Source organism: Schistocerca gregaria, chromosome 7 (genome assembly GCF_023897955.1).
Source record: "Schistocerca gregaria isolate iqSchGreg1 chromosome 7, iqSchGreg1.2, whole genome shotgun sequence".
NCBI lineage: Eukaryota > Metazoa > Arthropoda > Insecta > Orthoptera > Acrididae > Schistocerca > Schistocerca gregaria.
Window position 1 is genome coordinate 254,470,113 of NC_064926.1, and position 14,636 is coordinate 254,484,748.

General features: G+C 42.6%; 1 protein-coding gene across 2 annotated transcripts in view; it reads right to left on the reverse strand.

Annotated features, from left to right (window-relative positions):
- LOC126281614 (lipase 3-like) overlaps positions 1–14,636 on the reverse strand; it is a 143,274-nt gene that overhangs the window by 85,288 nt on the left and 43,350 nt on the right. Inside the window, exon 7 of one of the 2 annotated variants that reach the window (XM_049980725.1) lies at positions 2,267–2,409. The exons of the other annotated variant lie outside the window; for it this stretch is intronic. Within the exon in view, the coding sequence (XP_049836682.1) occupies positions 2,267–2,409 (143 nt within the window). The remainder of the gene's footprint in view (positions 1–2,266; positions 2,410–14,636) is intronic. 2 annotated transcript variants of the gene reach the window in all.

Here is a 14,636-nt window from a genome sequence, read left to right on the forward strand (position 1 = left end):
CTCCTCATTTTTTAGCTTATCAGTCCACCTAATTTTCAACATTCGGCTGCAGCACCACATCTCAAAGTCTTTGATTGCGCTCAAATTTTTATAATGCACTCTCGTTAACAGTTAAATTTTATCAATTGTTGTGTGCAAAGGCAGTTCATGTCCCTATCGCAGTAATTTTTCATGAAAAACGAGCACTTTCCGATGAGCAATTGGAACCATTAGTAAATGCACCTCACAGCGAGGAGGATATTTCTGAAGATGAAAACCACACCAGTGGTGACAACATGCATCCTTCATCTGCTTCAGAAGACATTCCAGGTGTTGATACTTCAAATAACAATGTGTAAACTGTTCAACTGATTCAGTCTAAGGACATAAAAATCACGTGAAGCTTAGGATCTTTCCCGCAAACTGGAACAGTATCTAGTTCAAAGATTTTTATAAAACTGACTCCTGGTCCGACAAGATACGCTATCGCCAGAGCAAATGATATAAAACGATCTTTTCAAGTTATGATGAACGATAATATGCAGAGTATTGTGGCGGAAATTATTAATATTGAGGGTCGAAGAGTTTATGGGGATAGCTCTGAAGCATTAGGTGAAACTACACTTGAAGCCTGTAATGGGCTTTTATTGTTGGCTGGTATGTATAAATTATTTGGTGAAGCAACAAAGAGTCTGTGGGACCCAGAAACAAGTAGAGCCATCTCCTGCCGGAATGTCGTTGAAACCGTTCTGTTGTATCTCATGTGTGTTTCGTTTCTATGACAAGTTTGATCGAAGAGCACCAAGAATAAATGCCCAGTTGTCTCCTATAGGAGTTCTCTGTGGTTCGAGGATGGAAATACTTTCAAAACTATATACTTCTCGCAGAAATGTAACGGTTGATAAACAATTGGTTGCTTTTCCAGGATTTTGTCAATTCTAACAATATATACCGAGCAAACCCTCAAATTATGGGGTAAAAATGTAGACACTGTCCGATAGTACTACTTCTCACATTTTGAAGACACAAATCTATACAGGAAAATTACCTGCATAAGCACCTGCCAAAGGTGAAAGGGTGGTCATGGAGGAAAGGACATAATGTTAGATGTGACAAGTTTCTTCACATCATATGCATTAGGTCAAGGACATCTCATAAGATATCTCACATTGCTGAGGTCGGTGAGAAAAAACAAACCTTAACTCCCTAATAATATATCAAACAAAGTTCTTCTTTGCTACGAATACCACGGTCGCATCTTGCGTTCCACGGAAGTACAAACAGGTTGTCGTTATGAGCACAATGCATGACAGTGAGAAAATAACCAATGGAGAAGTCAAGAAACCGAAAATGATATTGCACTGTAATGCAAGCAAGGGAACAGTTGACACATTGGATAAGCTTATTGGCACCGAGAAGTGCAAGGGGAAAACCAACCTCTGGCCAGTAATCATCTTCCACAATATTACTGATAATTCTGCCTACGATGCTGTGGAGGGAACTAAATCCAGGGTGGAAAAAATGTTGTTTACAAAAGAAGAATATTTCTCAACGAATTGTGGGGAACACTAGTTACGTCTTACGTTGAAGCTAAAAAAAATGATGTCACGAAATGAGGAGTCAGCGGCCATGGTTAGAAAGATACAAGCAGGAAGTCCGTCAACAGAAAGCTCGTGTGACGGCAACGAAAACTACAAACGTGCCAGATGCTAACTATGTCCATCGGTTTGTGACAACAAGACACCAACGATATGTTCAAACTGTATTAACGTACTTGCAAAGCTCAATTAAATACCTCTGTCCAAATTGTGGAATTTAAGCAAAACTCTATGCTAATGGTTTCCGGGAGTGACAGTTTATACGCTACGTAAAAAGCTAAAGCGCAACAGGTCACTGAGGGCCAGAACTTAATCATTGTTGAGTTTTTTGCTACGTAATACTGTAAAATTTGTTTAAATTGTAACAAACCTAAATTTAAAATTATAATAATTTTTGACAGTTTATAATCATCATGTCCTTTAAGTACTACACTTGATAAGTATGATCCGAAAGGGCATAATTGTGTAGCTTTTTTAAGCATGATAGCAGGGTTAAGTGACTAGAGTGAAATTTGGAGACCTATACCGTAACCAACGTGCCACCTCGCTCGGTGATAGTCAGTTACTGTCTGCTGATGGAACTTTCTTCTGAAAACCATTTAACAGCATCCACCAGAATTGTGACAACACAAAAAAGCCGCAGAGGAGCAGATGTGTGAACAGAACGCAGCAGAGATGTACGAGCTTACCTTCACAGCCGCTAGCCAGTCGTTGTTGCTGTAGAAGAGCGCCACTTTGGCGGTGATTTTGCTCAGGTCGTAGTCTGGCGGCCAGAAGCTGCCGTACTTCTCCAGGTTGCCGAACATTCCATGGTCGTACTGGCGGAAGTGACCTGGAACAGTAAACACGCGTACCGTAAAGCGGCAGGCACTGTCAGACTGAGTAAGCGCGACGAGAGAACATATTCTCGATAATGTGGCTGTAACTAAATTTCTTGCAAGGGCAGCTTCGACATTCTAACGAAAACTTGTGTTCCAAACAAATCAGACGATTTTTCATACATGTGACACTTGATAATGGCGTAAGGCTGAACTCCTGATCGTGTAATAAAGCATATGGTACAGTCAAATTGCAGTTATGTCTTCCCGTCTGTTCTACACAAGTCTCAGAAATTTTGCTCCACCAAGAATGGTAGTTTAGACCATGGCTGTCCAACCCTCGAACCGCGGGCCGCATGTGTCCCAAAAAGAATAAGAATCAGTGCGGCCCAAGAGGTTAGCGTGTATCAAACGATCGGAAGGTAGGAAAGTCCTCAGGTTCCGTTTATGTAAACTCCTGCTACCCTTCCGCCATACCGCCTGCCGTCCCTCCCCCTGCTTCCCCCCCTTTTCTCTCTCTCTCTCTCTCTCTCTCTCTCTCACTCTCTCTGTGTCCCTCCATCCCCCCCCCTCTCTCTCTCTCTCTCTCTCTCTCTCTCGCCCACATATCGTGGCGCAAGTAATATAAAGTGAAGGACACTCCACATGTAGACGAAATAGAAATCAATAATTCTGCAAGATAAGCAACAGTACTCAAATAGAGATCTGTTCCACCTTAACCCACACAGGCAAATAACAACTTATGAAATGGCTAGCTGGTGTTGTCAGGGTATGCGTTTATTCCACATCTTCCGCCACATCTGTGATCATCTCGTCCTTCACCCTCTGTTTGTCCACCTCCTTCTCCTCACCCCCCCCCCCCCTCCTCATCACCACCACCTCTCTCCACATTATCGCCCCATCCCAGTAGGAGGCTGCTACGGTGTTACCCACAATGCATTTATTTCCGTATACTAATATGTCTACCAAGTTTGCCTGAAATCAATCCAGAAGTTCAGGAAGAAGTTTGTACCCACGTCTTTACAAACATACACACATGTAACATGTATTTGTCGTACACTGAAGGAAAAAAATAACAACAACAAAAAATAATTAACGTTGAGTAATGGAACTTAGGGTAAACATTCTTCAAAAAAATGGCTCAAATGGCTCTGAGCACTACGGGACTTAACATCTATGGTCATCAGTCCCCTAGAACTTAGAACTACTTAAACCTAACTAACCTAAGGACATCACACAACACCCAGCCATCACGAGGCAGAGAAAATCCCTGACCCCGCCGCGAATCGAACCCGGGAACCCGGGCGTGGGAAGCGGGAACGCTACCGCACGACCACGAGGTAACATATTTAAGTATTAACATTGAAAGTTCAAAGGTTCATGTAAACTCGAGATGAGCAATTGCATATGTGAAATGCTGGTACGTTGATGAACGATGTAATCGCCAGTATCTTGAGTGCAAGCATGCTAAGGTACATGCATTATGTTGTGCAGGTGCCGGACGTCAGTTGGTAGCATCGAGTTCCGTGCTAGTACACCTTGCTGGTCAATAAAAGACGCTGGAGGTATCCTCTGATGATGTCGCCCATGTGCTCGGTTAGGGACAGATCTGGTGATCGAGAAGGCCAGGGGAACACGTCCACTCTCTGTAGAGCATGTTGGGCTAGAACAGTGGTATTTGGGCACGCATTTTCCTGTTGGAAAACACCCCCTGAAATGCTGTTCATGAATGGGAGCACAACGAGTCGAATCACCAGATTAAGGTACGAATTTGTAGTCAGGTTACGTAGAATAACGGCGAGAGTGCTCCTATCATACGAAATCGCACCCCAGACCATAACACAAGGTGCAGCTCCAGTGTGTCTAGCGCGCAAAAGATTGGTTTGCAAACCCTAAACTGGACTAATTGTAAGCAACACACAGCCATCACTGACATCGAGGCAGAAACATCTTTCATCAGAAAACATAACAGAGCTCACCCCTGCCCTCCAGTGAGGTCTCGTTTGACACCACTGAAGTCGCAAACGGCGTTGATTTCGGGTTTAGTGCAATGCTCCCTATATGGCGTCTGTCTCTGAGCTGTCCTTGAAGAAACCGGTTTGTAACAGTTGACTGTGTCACCGTGGTGCGAACTGTTGCTCAGCTGCTGCTACAGATGCTGTACGATGCGCCAGAGCCACACGCCGAAAGCGATGGTCTTCTCCCTCGGTAAAACCATGCGGCCGTCCGAAGCCCGGTCTCCTTGCGACCGAACACTCCTGTGGCCACCGCTGCGATCAGTCATGTACAGTGAGTACATTCATGCCAGAATCAAGTACAGTGGCTACATTCCTGGCAAGTCTTTCAGCAATTTCGCAGAAGGAGCATTCAGCTTCTCGTGGCCCTATTACACGACCTCTCTCAAACTCAGTCAAGTGTTGATAATGGTGCCTTTGTCGCCTTAAAGGCATTCTTCACTAACTTCAGTTCACCACGTACAATCTCAAAGTTAAGCACCTATCACGACCATTACAGTGTGTATTTAAAGGAAAACAAGGTTTACATCCTCTTAGTGGCTCTATTAGCGGCACTCTTATGCTGCTATCGCAAAATTTGAATGGACACCATCTGTCAGATGTAGAAACACGCCTGCTAATTTTCGTTTATGTCACACAACTCTTTCTAGGTGCTATAATTTTTTATTTCATCACTGTATATTTAACATATTTCATTGATATTTGTACACATATTTCACCTGCATCTCTAGGGAATTTGACACTGCAGATTTGTTTTTACGCAGCTCAATGTTTATTACATCATATCTCGTGAACTATTTGTCGCATAACGATATACAGTATTTTTGCAAGTACTGCAAAACGTGTAGCGTATAGAATTATTGTTAAAAGTGTAATAAATTAAAAATCCATGCCCGATACGGCAGTTGCTATATGAACAAAGCGAAAATGTAGTAAGGGATTTTTTTTTCCTTTCACCATTTTCTGGGGGGAGGGGAGTGGGGTGCGCGGGTGTGAGCAAGAAAAAGTCTCTTAAAGGTTTGAAATTATACATACATCGGAAAAAGTTTTGCGTCACGTCGGTTCCGAAACCTGTACTGAAAATTAAAATAGAGGTCAACATAATCATCATTCCCGCCATATTTATTGCTCATGAAAACCACACATTGCATGTCGTATCACCATACACCGAGATCTTCAGAGGTGGTAGTCCAGATTGCTGTACACACCGGTAGATCTAATACCCAGTAGCATGTCCTCTTGCATTGATGCATGCCTGTATTCGTCGTGGCATACTTTCCGCAAATTCATCAAGGCAATATTGTTCCAGAATGTCCCACACCTCAACGGCGATTCGGCGTAGATCCCTCAGAGTGATTGGTGGATCACGTCGTCCATAACAGCCCTCTTCAATCTATCCCAGGCATGTTCGATAGGGTTCATGTCTGGAGAACATGCTGGCCACTCTAGTCGAGCGAAGTCCTTATCGCCTTCCTGTGTGGCCGTGCGGTTCTAGGCGCTTCAGTCTGGAACCGCGTAATCGCTACGGTCGCAGGTTCGAATCCTGCCTCGGGCATGGATGTGTGTGATGTCCTTAGGTTAGTTAGGTTTAACTAGTTCTAAGTTCTAGGGGACTGATGACCACAGATGTTAAGTCCCATAGTGCTCAGAGCCATTTGAACCATTTTGTGAAGTCCTTATCCGGAAGGAAGTCATTCAAAATATGTGCACGTTGGGGGTGCGAATTGTCGTCCATGAAGACAATTGCCTCGTCAATATGCTGCCGATACGGTTGCACTATCGGTCGGAAGATGGCATTCACGTATCGTACAGCCGTTACGGCGCCTTCCAAGACTACCAGCGGCGTATGTCGGCCCCACATAATGCCACCCCCAAAACAACAGCGAACCTCCACCTTGCTGCACTCGCTGGACAGTGTGTCTAAGACGTTCATCCTGACCGGGTTGCCTCTAAACACATCTCCGACTCCAACGATTGTCTGGTTGAAGGCGACACTCATTATTCAACATGCTGACGTTGCTGTCATGGTGCCTCCGAGCCATAATCCGTAGGTAGCGGTCATCCGCTGCAGTAGTAACCTTTTGGCGCCCTGAGCAAGGCATGTCATCGACAGTTCGTGCCTCTCCGTATCTCGTCCATGTCCGAACAACATCGCTTTGGTTCACTCCGAGACGCCTCGACATTTCACTGGCTGAGAGCCCTTCCTGGCACGAAGTAACACTGCGGACATGATCGAACCGTTGTATAGATCGTCTAGGCATGATTGAACTACAGAAAACGCGAGCCGTGTGCCTCCTTCCTGGTGGAATGACTGGAACTGATCGGCTGTCGGTCCCCCTCCGTCTAATAGCCGCTTCTCATGCATGGTTGTTTACATCTTTGGGCGGGTTTAGTGACACCTCTGAACAGTCAAAAGAACTATGTCTATGTTACAATATCCACAGTCAACGTCTATCTTCAGGAGTTCTGGGAAGTTGGGTGATGCAAAACTTCTTTGATGTGTATACTAAAATGCTAGATGAACAACCTTACATTATATGTAGACTACTGGCCATTAAAATTGCTACACCAAGAAGAAATGCAGATGATAAATGGGTATTCATTGGACAAATATATTATCCTAGAACTGAAATGTGCTTACATTTTCACGCAATTTGGGTGCATAGATCCTGAGAAATCAGTACCCAGAACAACCACCTCTGGCCGTAATAACGGCCTTGATACTCCTGGGCATTGTGTCAAACAGAGCTTGGATGGTGTGTACAGGTACAGCTGCAAATGCAGATTCAACACGATACCACAGTTCATCAAGAGTAGTGACTGGCGTATTGTGACGAGCCAGTTGTTCCGCTACCACTGACCAGACGTTTTTAGTTGGTGAGAAATCTGGAGAATGTGCTAGCCAGGGCAGCAGTCGAACATTTTCTGTATCCAGAAAGGCCCGTACAGGACCTGCAGCATGCGGTCGTGCATTATCCTGCTGAAATGTAGGGTTTCGCAGGGATCGAAAGAAGGGTAGAGCCACGGGTCGTAACACATCTGAAATGTAACGTCGACTGTTCAAAGTGCCGTCAATGCGAACAAGAGGAGACCGAGACATGTAAACAATGGCACCGCATACCATCACGCCGGGTGATACGCCTGTATGGCGATGACGAATACACGCTTCCAATGTGCGTTCACCGCGATGCGGCCATCCTGATGCTGTGAACAGATCCTGGATTCATCCGAAAAATGACGTTTTTCCATTCGTGCACCCAGATTCGTCGTTGAGTACACCATCGCAGGCGTTCCTGCCGTGATGCAGCGTCAAGGGTAACCGCACCATGGTGTCCGAGGTGATAGTCCATGCTGCTGCAAACGTCGTCAAACTGTTCGTGCAGATGGTTGTTGTCTTGCAAACGTCCCCACCTGTTGGCTCGGGGATCGAGACGTGGCTGCACGATCCGTTACAGCCATGCCTGTCATCGCAATCGCGATAGGCTACAATCCGACTTTTATCAAAGTCGGAAACGTGATGGTACGCATTTCTCCTCCTTTCACGAGGCATCACAACAACGTTTCGCCAGCCAACGCCGGTCAACTGCTGTGTGTGTATGAAAATCGGTTGGAAACTTTGCCCACGTCAGCACGTTGTAGGTGTCGCCACCGTCGCCAACCTTGTGTGAACGCTCTGAAAAGCTAATCATTTGCATATCACAGCATCTTCTTCCTCTCGGCTAAATTTCTGTAGCACGTCATCTTCGTGGTGTAGCAATTTTAATGGCCAGTAGTGTATATACAGACTATTGTGCAAATTTCGCTCAGATGAGGGAACAATAACTTCGCTTAGTGGGCCCTAGTTCGAAGAGAATTACAGAAAAGTCGTATTTTAGTGTATCCGTTGATAAAATTCTCTCGACATTCAAGCTGCGTCAAGTGATTTAAATTCCGTGTGATTTCGGCTGAGTGCTCGTCAATCATTGTCAACTGCTGGCTGTTTTTCGGTTGCCTCTACCGTTCTTATAAAGCAGCGCCGTCTTCTGTGGCGTCACTGGTTCCCCCTCCAACGCCCGCTACAACCTATCGATGGCCGAGTCCCGTGAGCCATGCTTACCTGTAAACAGCCGACTTTATTGGGGGTGTTATCACACCCTTATGAAGCCGGCCTACAACTAAGCTGGACTTGAGACTCGGCCATCGGAAGGTTGAAGCGGGTGCGGCGGGCGTGCAACGAAAACTTTACCTTGTATGGCGTTGGAGTGGCTACCAGTGGCGTCACAGAAGGCAGCGTGGCAACATAAGGACGATAGCAGGACTAAAAAAAACAGTCATCATGTAACGACGGCCGAGGAGTATTCGGCCGAAAGTTCGTGGATTTTAAACTACTCTATGCAACTGGAAGCTGCGAAACCATGCGTTCATATATTAACTGTATAATCGCAAATTACAACCCGCTGTCGAATTATTGGATTTACTATGGAAAGATGAAATTTCTTAACAGACTTCAGTCTTAAAAATTACGTAACCATTGCACTCCTACGTTGATTTTATGATCATGTAGTAACAGAATTCGGCTGAAATTAAGGTAACCTGTTCAGTTACGCTGACTTTACGTACCATCATATTTTTTTCCATTTGCTTGTGGAAATACACTGCTTTTTACAAAATAGGGAAAACGATGAAGACATCAGAAAGCTGTGAGAACAGAGCTGGCATGAAAGCATACTATAATTTATCACAGTAGTGTTTCTCGAAACTACATGTTATGCTGCTAATCCTCCCGCTCTACAGCAAATATACCTGCATCCAATAGGATTATTTATGCCTTTGAACTCTTGTTCTCTGTTTCAAGACATGACACTAAGCCACTAGAAAAAAAATGGCTCTGAGCACTATGGGACTCAACTGCTGTGGTTATTAGTCCCCTAGAACTTAGAACTACTTAAACCTAACTAACCTAAGGACATCACACACATCCATGCCCGAGGCAGGATTCGAACCTGCGACCGTAGCAGTCACACGGTTCAGGACTGCGCGCCTAGAACCGCGAGACCACTGCGGCTGGCTAAGCCACTAGAGTCTCACCTCTCCTGCTCTTATGCAAAATTTCTCATCACGGTTAATCTGTGTTAAAGTGCCTAGGATAGAATAAGCCCAGTCACACACGGTCTTCTGTAAGTGCATGTGTTACAGTTCTTGGGCTGTATGCTCCTGACTTCGGATCTTCTCTAATATCAGAAAGTGCATTGTTCATAGGAGTACCAAATACATTTTCTTTTTTCTGATCCATCAGACATCGATCTTTTGCGTGTTATTAGAACAACTAAAACGGTCCAGCGACCAAGTAGGTGACACGAAAACTGACCTCGACATCCGATTCAACCACAAGCCATGTGTCTCTTATTCTTCAGTTTCGTCCTGACATGATAAATTTGTGACAAAATACAATCCTTAACCGTTGTGCCTGCTGTGACGTGTGTCCATGACGTTGGTCACAGTAAGGACTTCAAACTCGTACCGACAATTTGTTCGGAATGTTTGGAATCGCGTAGCTCATTTATTACTCCTCATTTTCCAACATTTCTTTAATAAATCACTTTATTTCAATTGCATTGTACTTGTTGACTTCCATAGTGAACTGCCTGCTACACAACAATCTTATTGGGAGGATGAAGTTTTGATTCGCTACCGTCAGATTGAAAGTTCCAGTGAATTATTTTGCCGTGACATTTACCGGTAATGGACATAAGTAACTTACTTTCCAGTTTTGCCCTTATCATATACAAAAATGTATAATTTTTAACTGCCTACGTGTTTTCCATTACTGCTAAGATTGGGATCCTTCTCAACTCTGTGATTCAGGTCTACTGAAACGTTCGCTCTATTTCTAAATCAAAGATTGTTTGCAAGCCCTGATATATACTTAGTCGTTTGTTCGAAAGGGAGCCTAAATTTCTGCTTAACGAAAGCTGGATCTGATCTGACATGACAGGCACTTTCTAAACTGCATAAAATTTGCTTGGTATAACTCGTCTCTTCGCATAACCAATGTTTTGCAAATATTTACTTAGTCGGCTTTTTTGTGTGATTCACGTTTCCGCATTTGGTTTATGTTTTATGAATTATTTCCAGAGTTACTGAATGTATGGGAAGACAAAAACCACCTCCTCTTCGCAGCGTCAAAAGAGGTTTGTGGGAGATAACTCCTAGAAAGTAACACTGCAGTTCCTGATGCGAGAGCACTGCCCAACTTGCTTCCCGACACTTTCTTTAAATGACATTCTGAAGCAACTAAATAACAGCCGATGACCTCAATGCAGGTAATTTTTTTGATAAAAATTCGGCGTTTTAACTAATATTAGTTACTGTGAGTATCCGCAATTTGGACTTTAATAGTTTTTCATTTACTTTCACCTTACAGTGGTTCACTATGGTATGACTTATTTTGGACCCATCCACCGTATTGGAAACTGGCTGTTTTATTCCACGACGTACCGCCTTTTAGCGGTGTTTAGTTTTGACGGACAACGAATGTCAGTTACGAAGTTCTGAGTATTTTTGCATTAACGTTTTAGTTGCGTGAGTACAATATTTTAATATAGTCATGTAAAAGATGTTAATAGTTTATTTTTTTAAAAAAATCAGGAAACAATTTTAGAAAATTTATCGTATCAATGTATGGCTCAGGGTTGTTATTCCTTCTGTATTATTATTATACAGAAGTTCACCTAAATATGTGCCTTTTAGTGGTATGAAACCGGTAGTGATCTGAAAATAGAGGACTAGACACAGCTGAAGCGATTTATTAATACCCACGATCTGTCAAAGTAGTCACCAACTTTGTGTATAATCCGTTGCCAGTGACATGATACTCGCAGGATACACTCAGCAGTGTCAGTTGTGTTTTTAGGCTTCAAATCGAAACCACAAGGGCTTCTTTCCTGCGAGGGTGATTCCTTGACCTTAGGCTTCACATTGAAACCACAGGGGCTCAATTCCTGCGAGAGTGGTGTGTGATACTGCACTTTCCAGCCCGACACATCGAGCACACGCCCTGTAGTGTAATAAAAATATGAAATGTACTGAATCGACTGTGAGAAAGCTAAGTGGCAAAGACGTTATCTAAGAGATTCTATGATAATTATATCGTTGACTCGGAATATTACTTTCTCTGTGGTTTACTCGTAACTAAGGGAAACTAGAGTTTTTCTGTTCGCTTCTTTTGGTGTAATGTGAAGAATTGTACAAGAGACACAATGAACCGTTATTATTTCATGAGAACAAAGGTGAGCGTCACGACCTTTATTAGTATTTTTGGAAGTACTGAAATAGCAGAATTGTTTCAGATTGAATGCGACGTGTTCGGGAAGAGACGTGGACAACAGCACTCGAACCTGCAATCTCATGTATGAATAGTTGCTAAAAATATTCAGCCGTCTCTCCCATGGCTCTTCATACGCGCAACAAACAGTAATTCTTTTAACATCACTATCAGAGACAATTTTATCACGTTGTTACGAGCTTTTACTGCGAGCATAATACATCGACAACAGACAAACAAAAAATAGACAAACACATAAAATAATCTGCCACAGTTGGGGAAAGATGATCAGGACACCATATATTAGCACACACACAGTTGTCATAGCAACAAAAGTTTGTATTTATATTGTGATTAATATTGTATTGAATGATTCTTTTTCAAGTAACCATTTGTGACGAAACGAGAGAACAAAGTTACAACAAAGGAGATAAATAGCGGAGATATGCCAGTCTATTTCGCAGTTATCTATAAGGAGTAAGTGTACGTTGTCATATTCTATTCTGCTGGCTCGTCTATGGGTAGTAGCAAAGAGTTAAGTGTAGATACACACATACTTCCTTAGTAGATTAGCGCTAGTTTGTGTTACAAATTGTGTGTCAGTCCAATACGACTATTTGTCACAAAACGGTCATCTGCATAACCATCAGCACGTCATTAGCTACTGAGTAAACAGTATATGTTACACACGTTTTTAGCGGATCATTTAGTATTAATTATTGTATGATTATATGGTTAAGACATGATCTCAGACCAAGATGGCTGAATCGGGTGAAACTAGTGTGCCTCAAACTAATGTGCAGGAGGTAGTTGACCCTATGACAGTTTTACTGAAACGAATAGAGGAAATGTCTCGAGAATTTCGAGAAAGTCAAGCTGCGTCTCATAAAGAACTATAGTCTGCTCTGCAAAAACAAATAGCAGAATCACAGTCGATATTTAAATCAGAGATAAGTATAATGAAAAGAGCTTTACAAATACAGATTGTAAATACGCAAGAGGAACTTAAATTAAAATACAACAAGTTTCTCTTACGCAGACAGCTTTAATAACAGAGTTTAAATTTTTCGTGAAGCACAGAAGCACCTACCCGAAGCGGTTAACAATCTTCAGTTAGAATTTGATAAAGCGTCACAAAAGCAAGAGCAGCTATCGGTCACAGTAACAGAACTGTCACAGGAATTACATAACGTTACAATAGGGCAAGCTAACGTGGTTAAGCAACAGCTTACACATGAGATGGAAGAGTTTTCCGATGTTTTTAATCAGTGGCTCGATGAGCGTGATTCGCAATTAGCGGACGCTGTTGAGCAGAAAGTCCAGTCTGCAAGTCACCGAAGCTATAAATGACAGAGATTCTCAGAACAAAGAATTAACAAACGACTTATTGAAAATTCGGAAACAATTCGAAGAAGTATTGACAGACACAGAGCTTGTGCACCAAGAATTTTTCAAAGGTCTGCAAGAGGTGCGTAAACAAATTGACGATATGCGTCAGTCTGACTAACATTATCAGGCAGTAGGTTCCGGGAACATTTACACAAGCGAGAGAGTTAATCAATCTTCCATCCAATAAAATGCTGGTGCACATGAACATCGACATACTGACAATTCCCCATATAGCAGTGGCATGCAGGATCGTGAATCAGATTGTGCAACACATCTTATGGCGGAAAAACTTATTAAATATAGACAATTTCCAACTTTCAATCCAGAAAATAAAACCATTCATCCCATCGTGTTCATAAAGTCGTTTAAAGGAATTTTGCCCAGGATCTGGACAGAAAGACAGAAAATGAGTTATGTAAGTGGACATATGGTAGGAGACGGAGCTATGTGGAGTAGTGAGACAATAGACACTTATGTACTCAGCAGGCTTTTATCGACAAATATTGGTCTCCTGCAATACAGGAAAGGATAAGAAAGCAAATATATAACCCAGAACCATATAATTCCAGACTTGGAACACTCAGGAAATATTTTGAGCGATATCTCAACAAAACAAAATATTTGTCTGAACCAATTTCTTCCAAAGACTTGATTAGAGTATAAAAATCCAGATTGCCGATTGACATACAAACAAAATTGCTGCATGTCAACGACAATAACCTGAAAGAAATCTTGACAGCAGTCGATGCAGTTGATATGCTATTAGAGGATATTAAAGCTAGGTCCTACAATCCACATGAGATCAATGGTTTAAATGAAAGGAACTATAGCAGGCAACAACAATCAAAAAGCGATAATGGGCAACAAGGACAGAGTTACGGATCAAATAGTAATTCTCATCAAGATAATGTTAACAATTAGGGTTACAAATCCCATAACAACAGGGAGCAGGGAAGAAGATATAATCCTAGATATCGTCAAAATCCCAGAACATCATGTTGGAACCAGTCACACAATAACAACGATACTCCACACAATCACAACAATAAAAGCAATAATTGGAGAGATTGTTCCCCAATAATCACTGATGTTAGTGATGAACACAACTTACCTAACAATGGACAGGAAATCTAAAATCGACCAACTGTAGCCCTGTAAGGCTGGTCGGAACTTGTGAATGGGGTCGTGACCATAACATAAAATTGATTAGATACAACCACGCTGATATCAGGGAAGAATTGCTTGAAGGTGATTAAACTTGTAACTTTAAGCCACGAAGCATGCCACAAGGGGCTATAGAAGTTAATATTGAGGGTTTTAAATTCACAGCAATATTAGATAGAGTCGCAAGTGTAAATGCTATCTCCACAGCTCTCATGAAGAGGTTACAGGAACGAGCAAATATACCGGCCTTACCCGTGGCAAACTGCAAAATATTAGGGGCTGTAGGAGGACACTCCAAGTCAGTGAAGCTACAGACAAGAATTAAAATGAATTTAGGTAAAGGAGCCATTGATTGCACGTGCCTAATTGT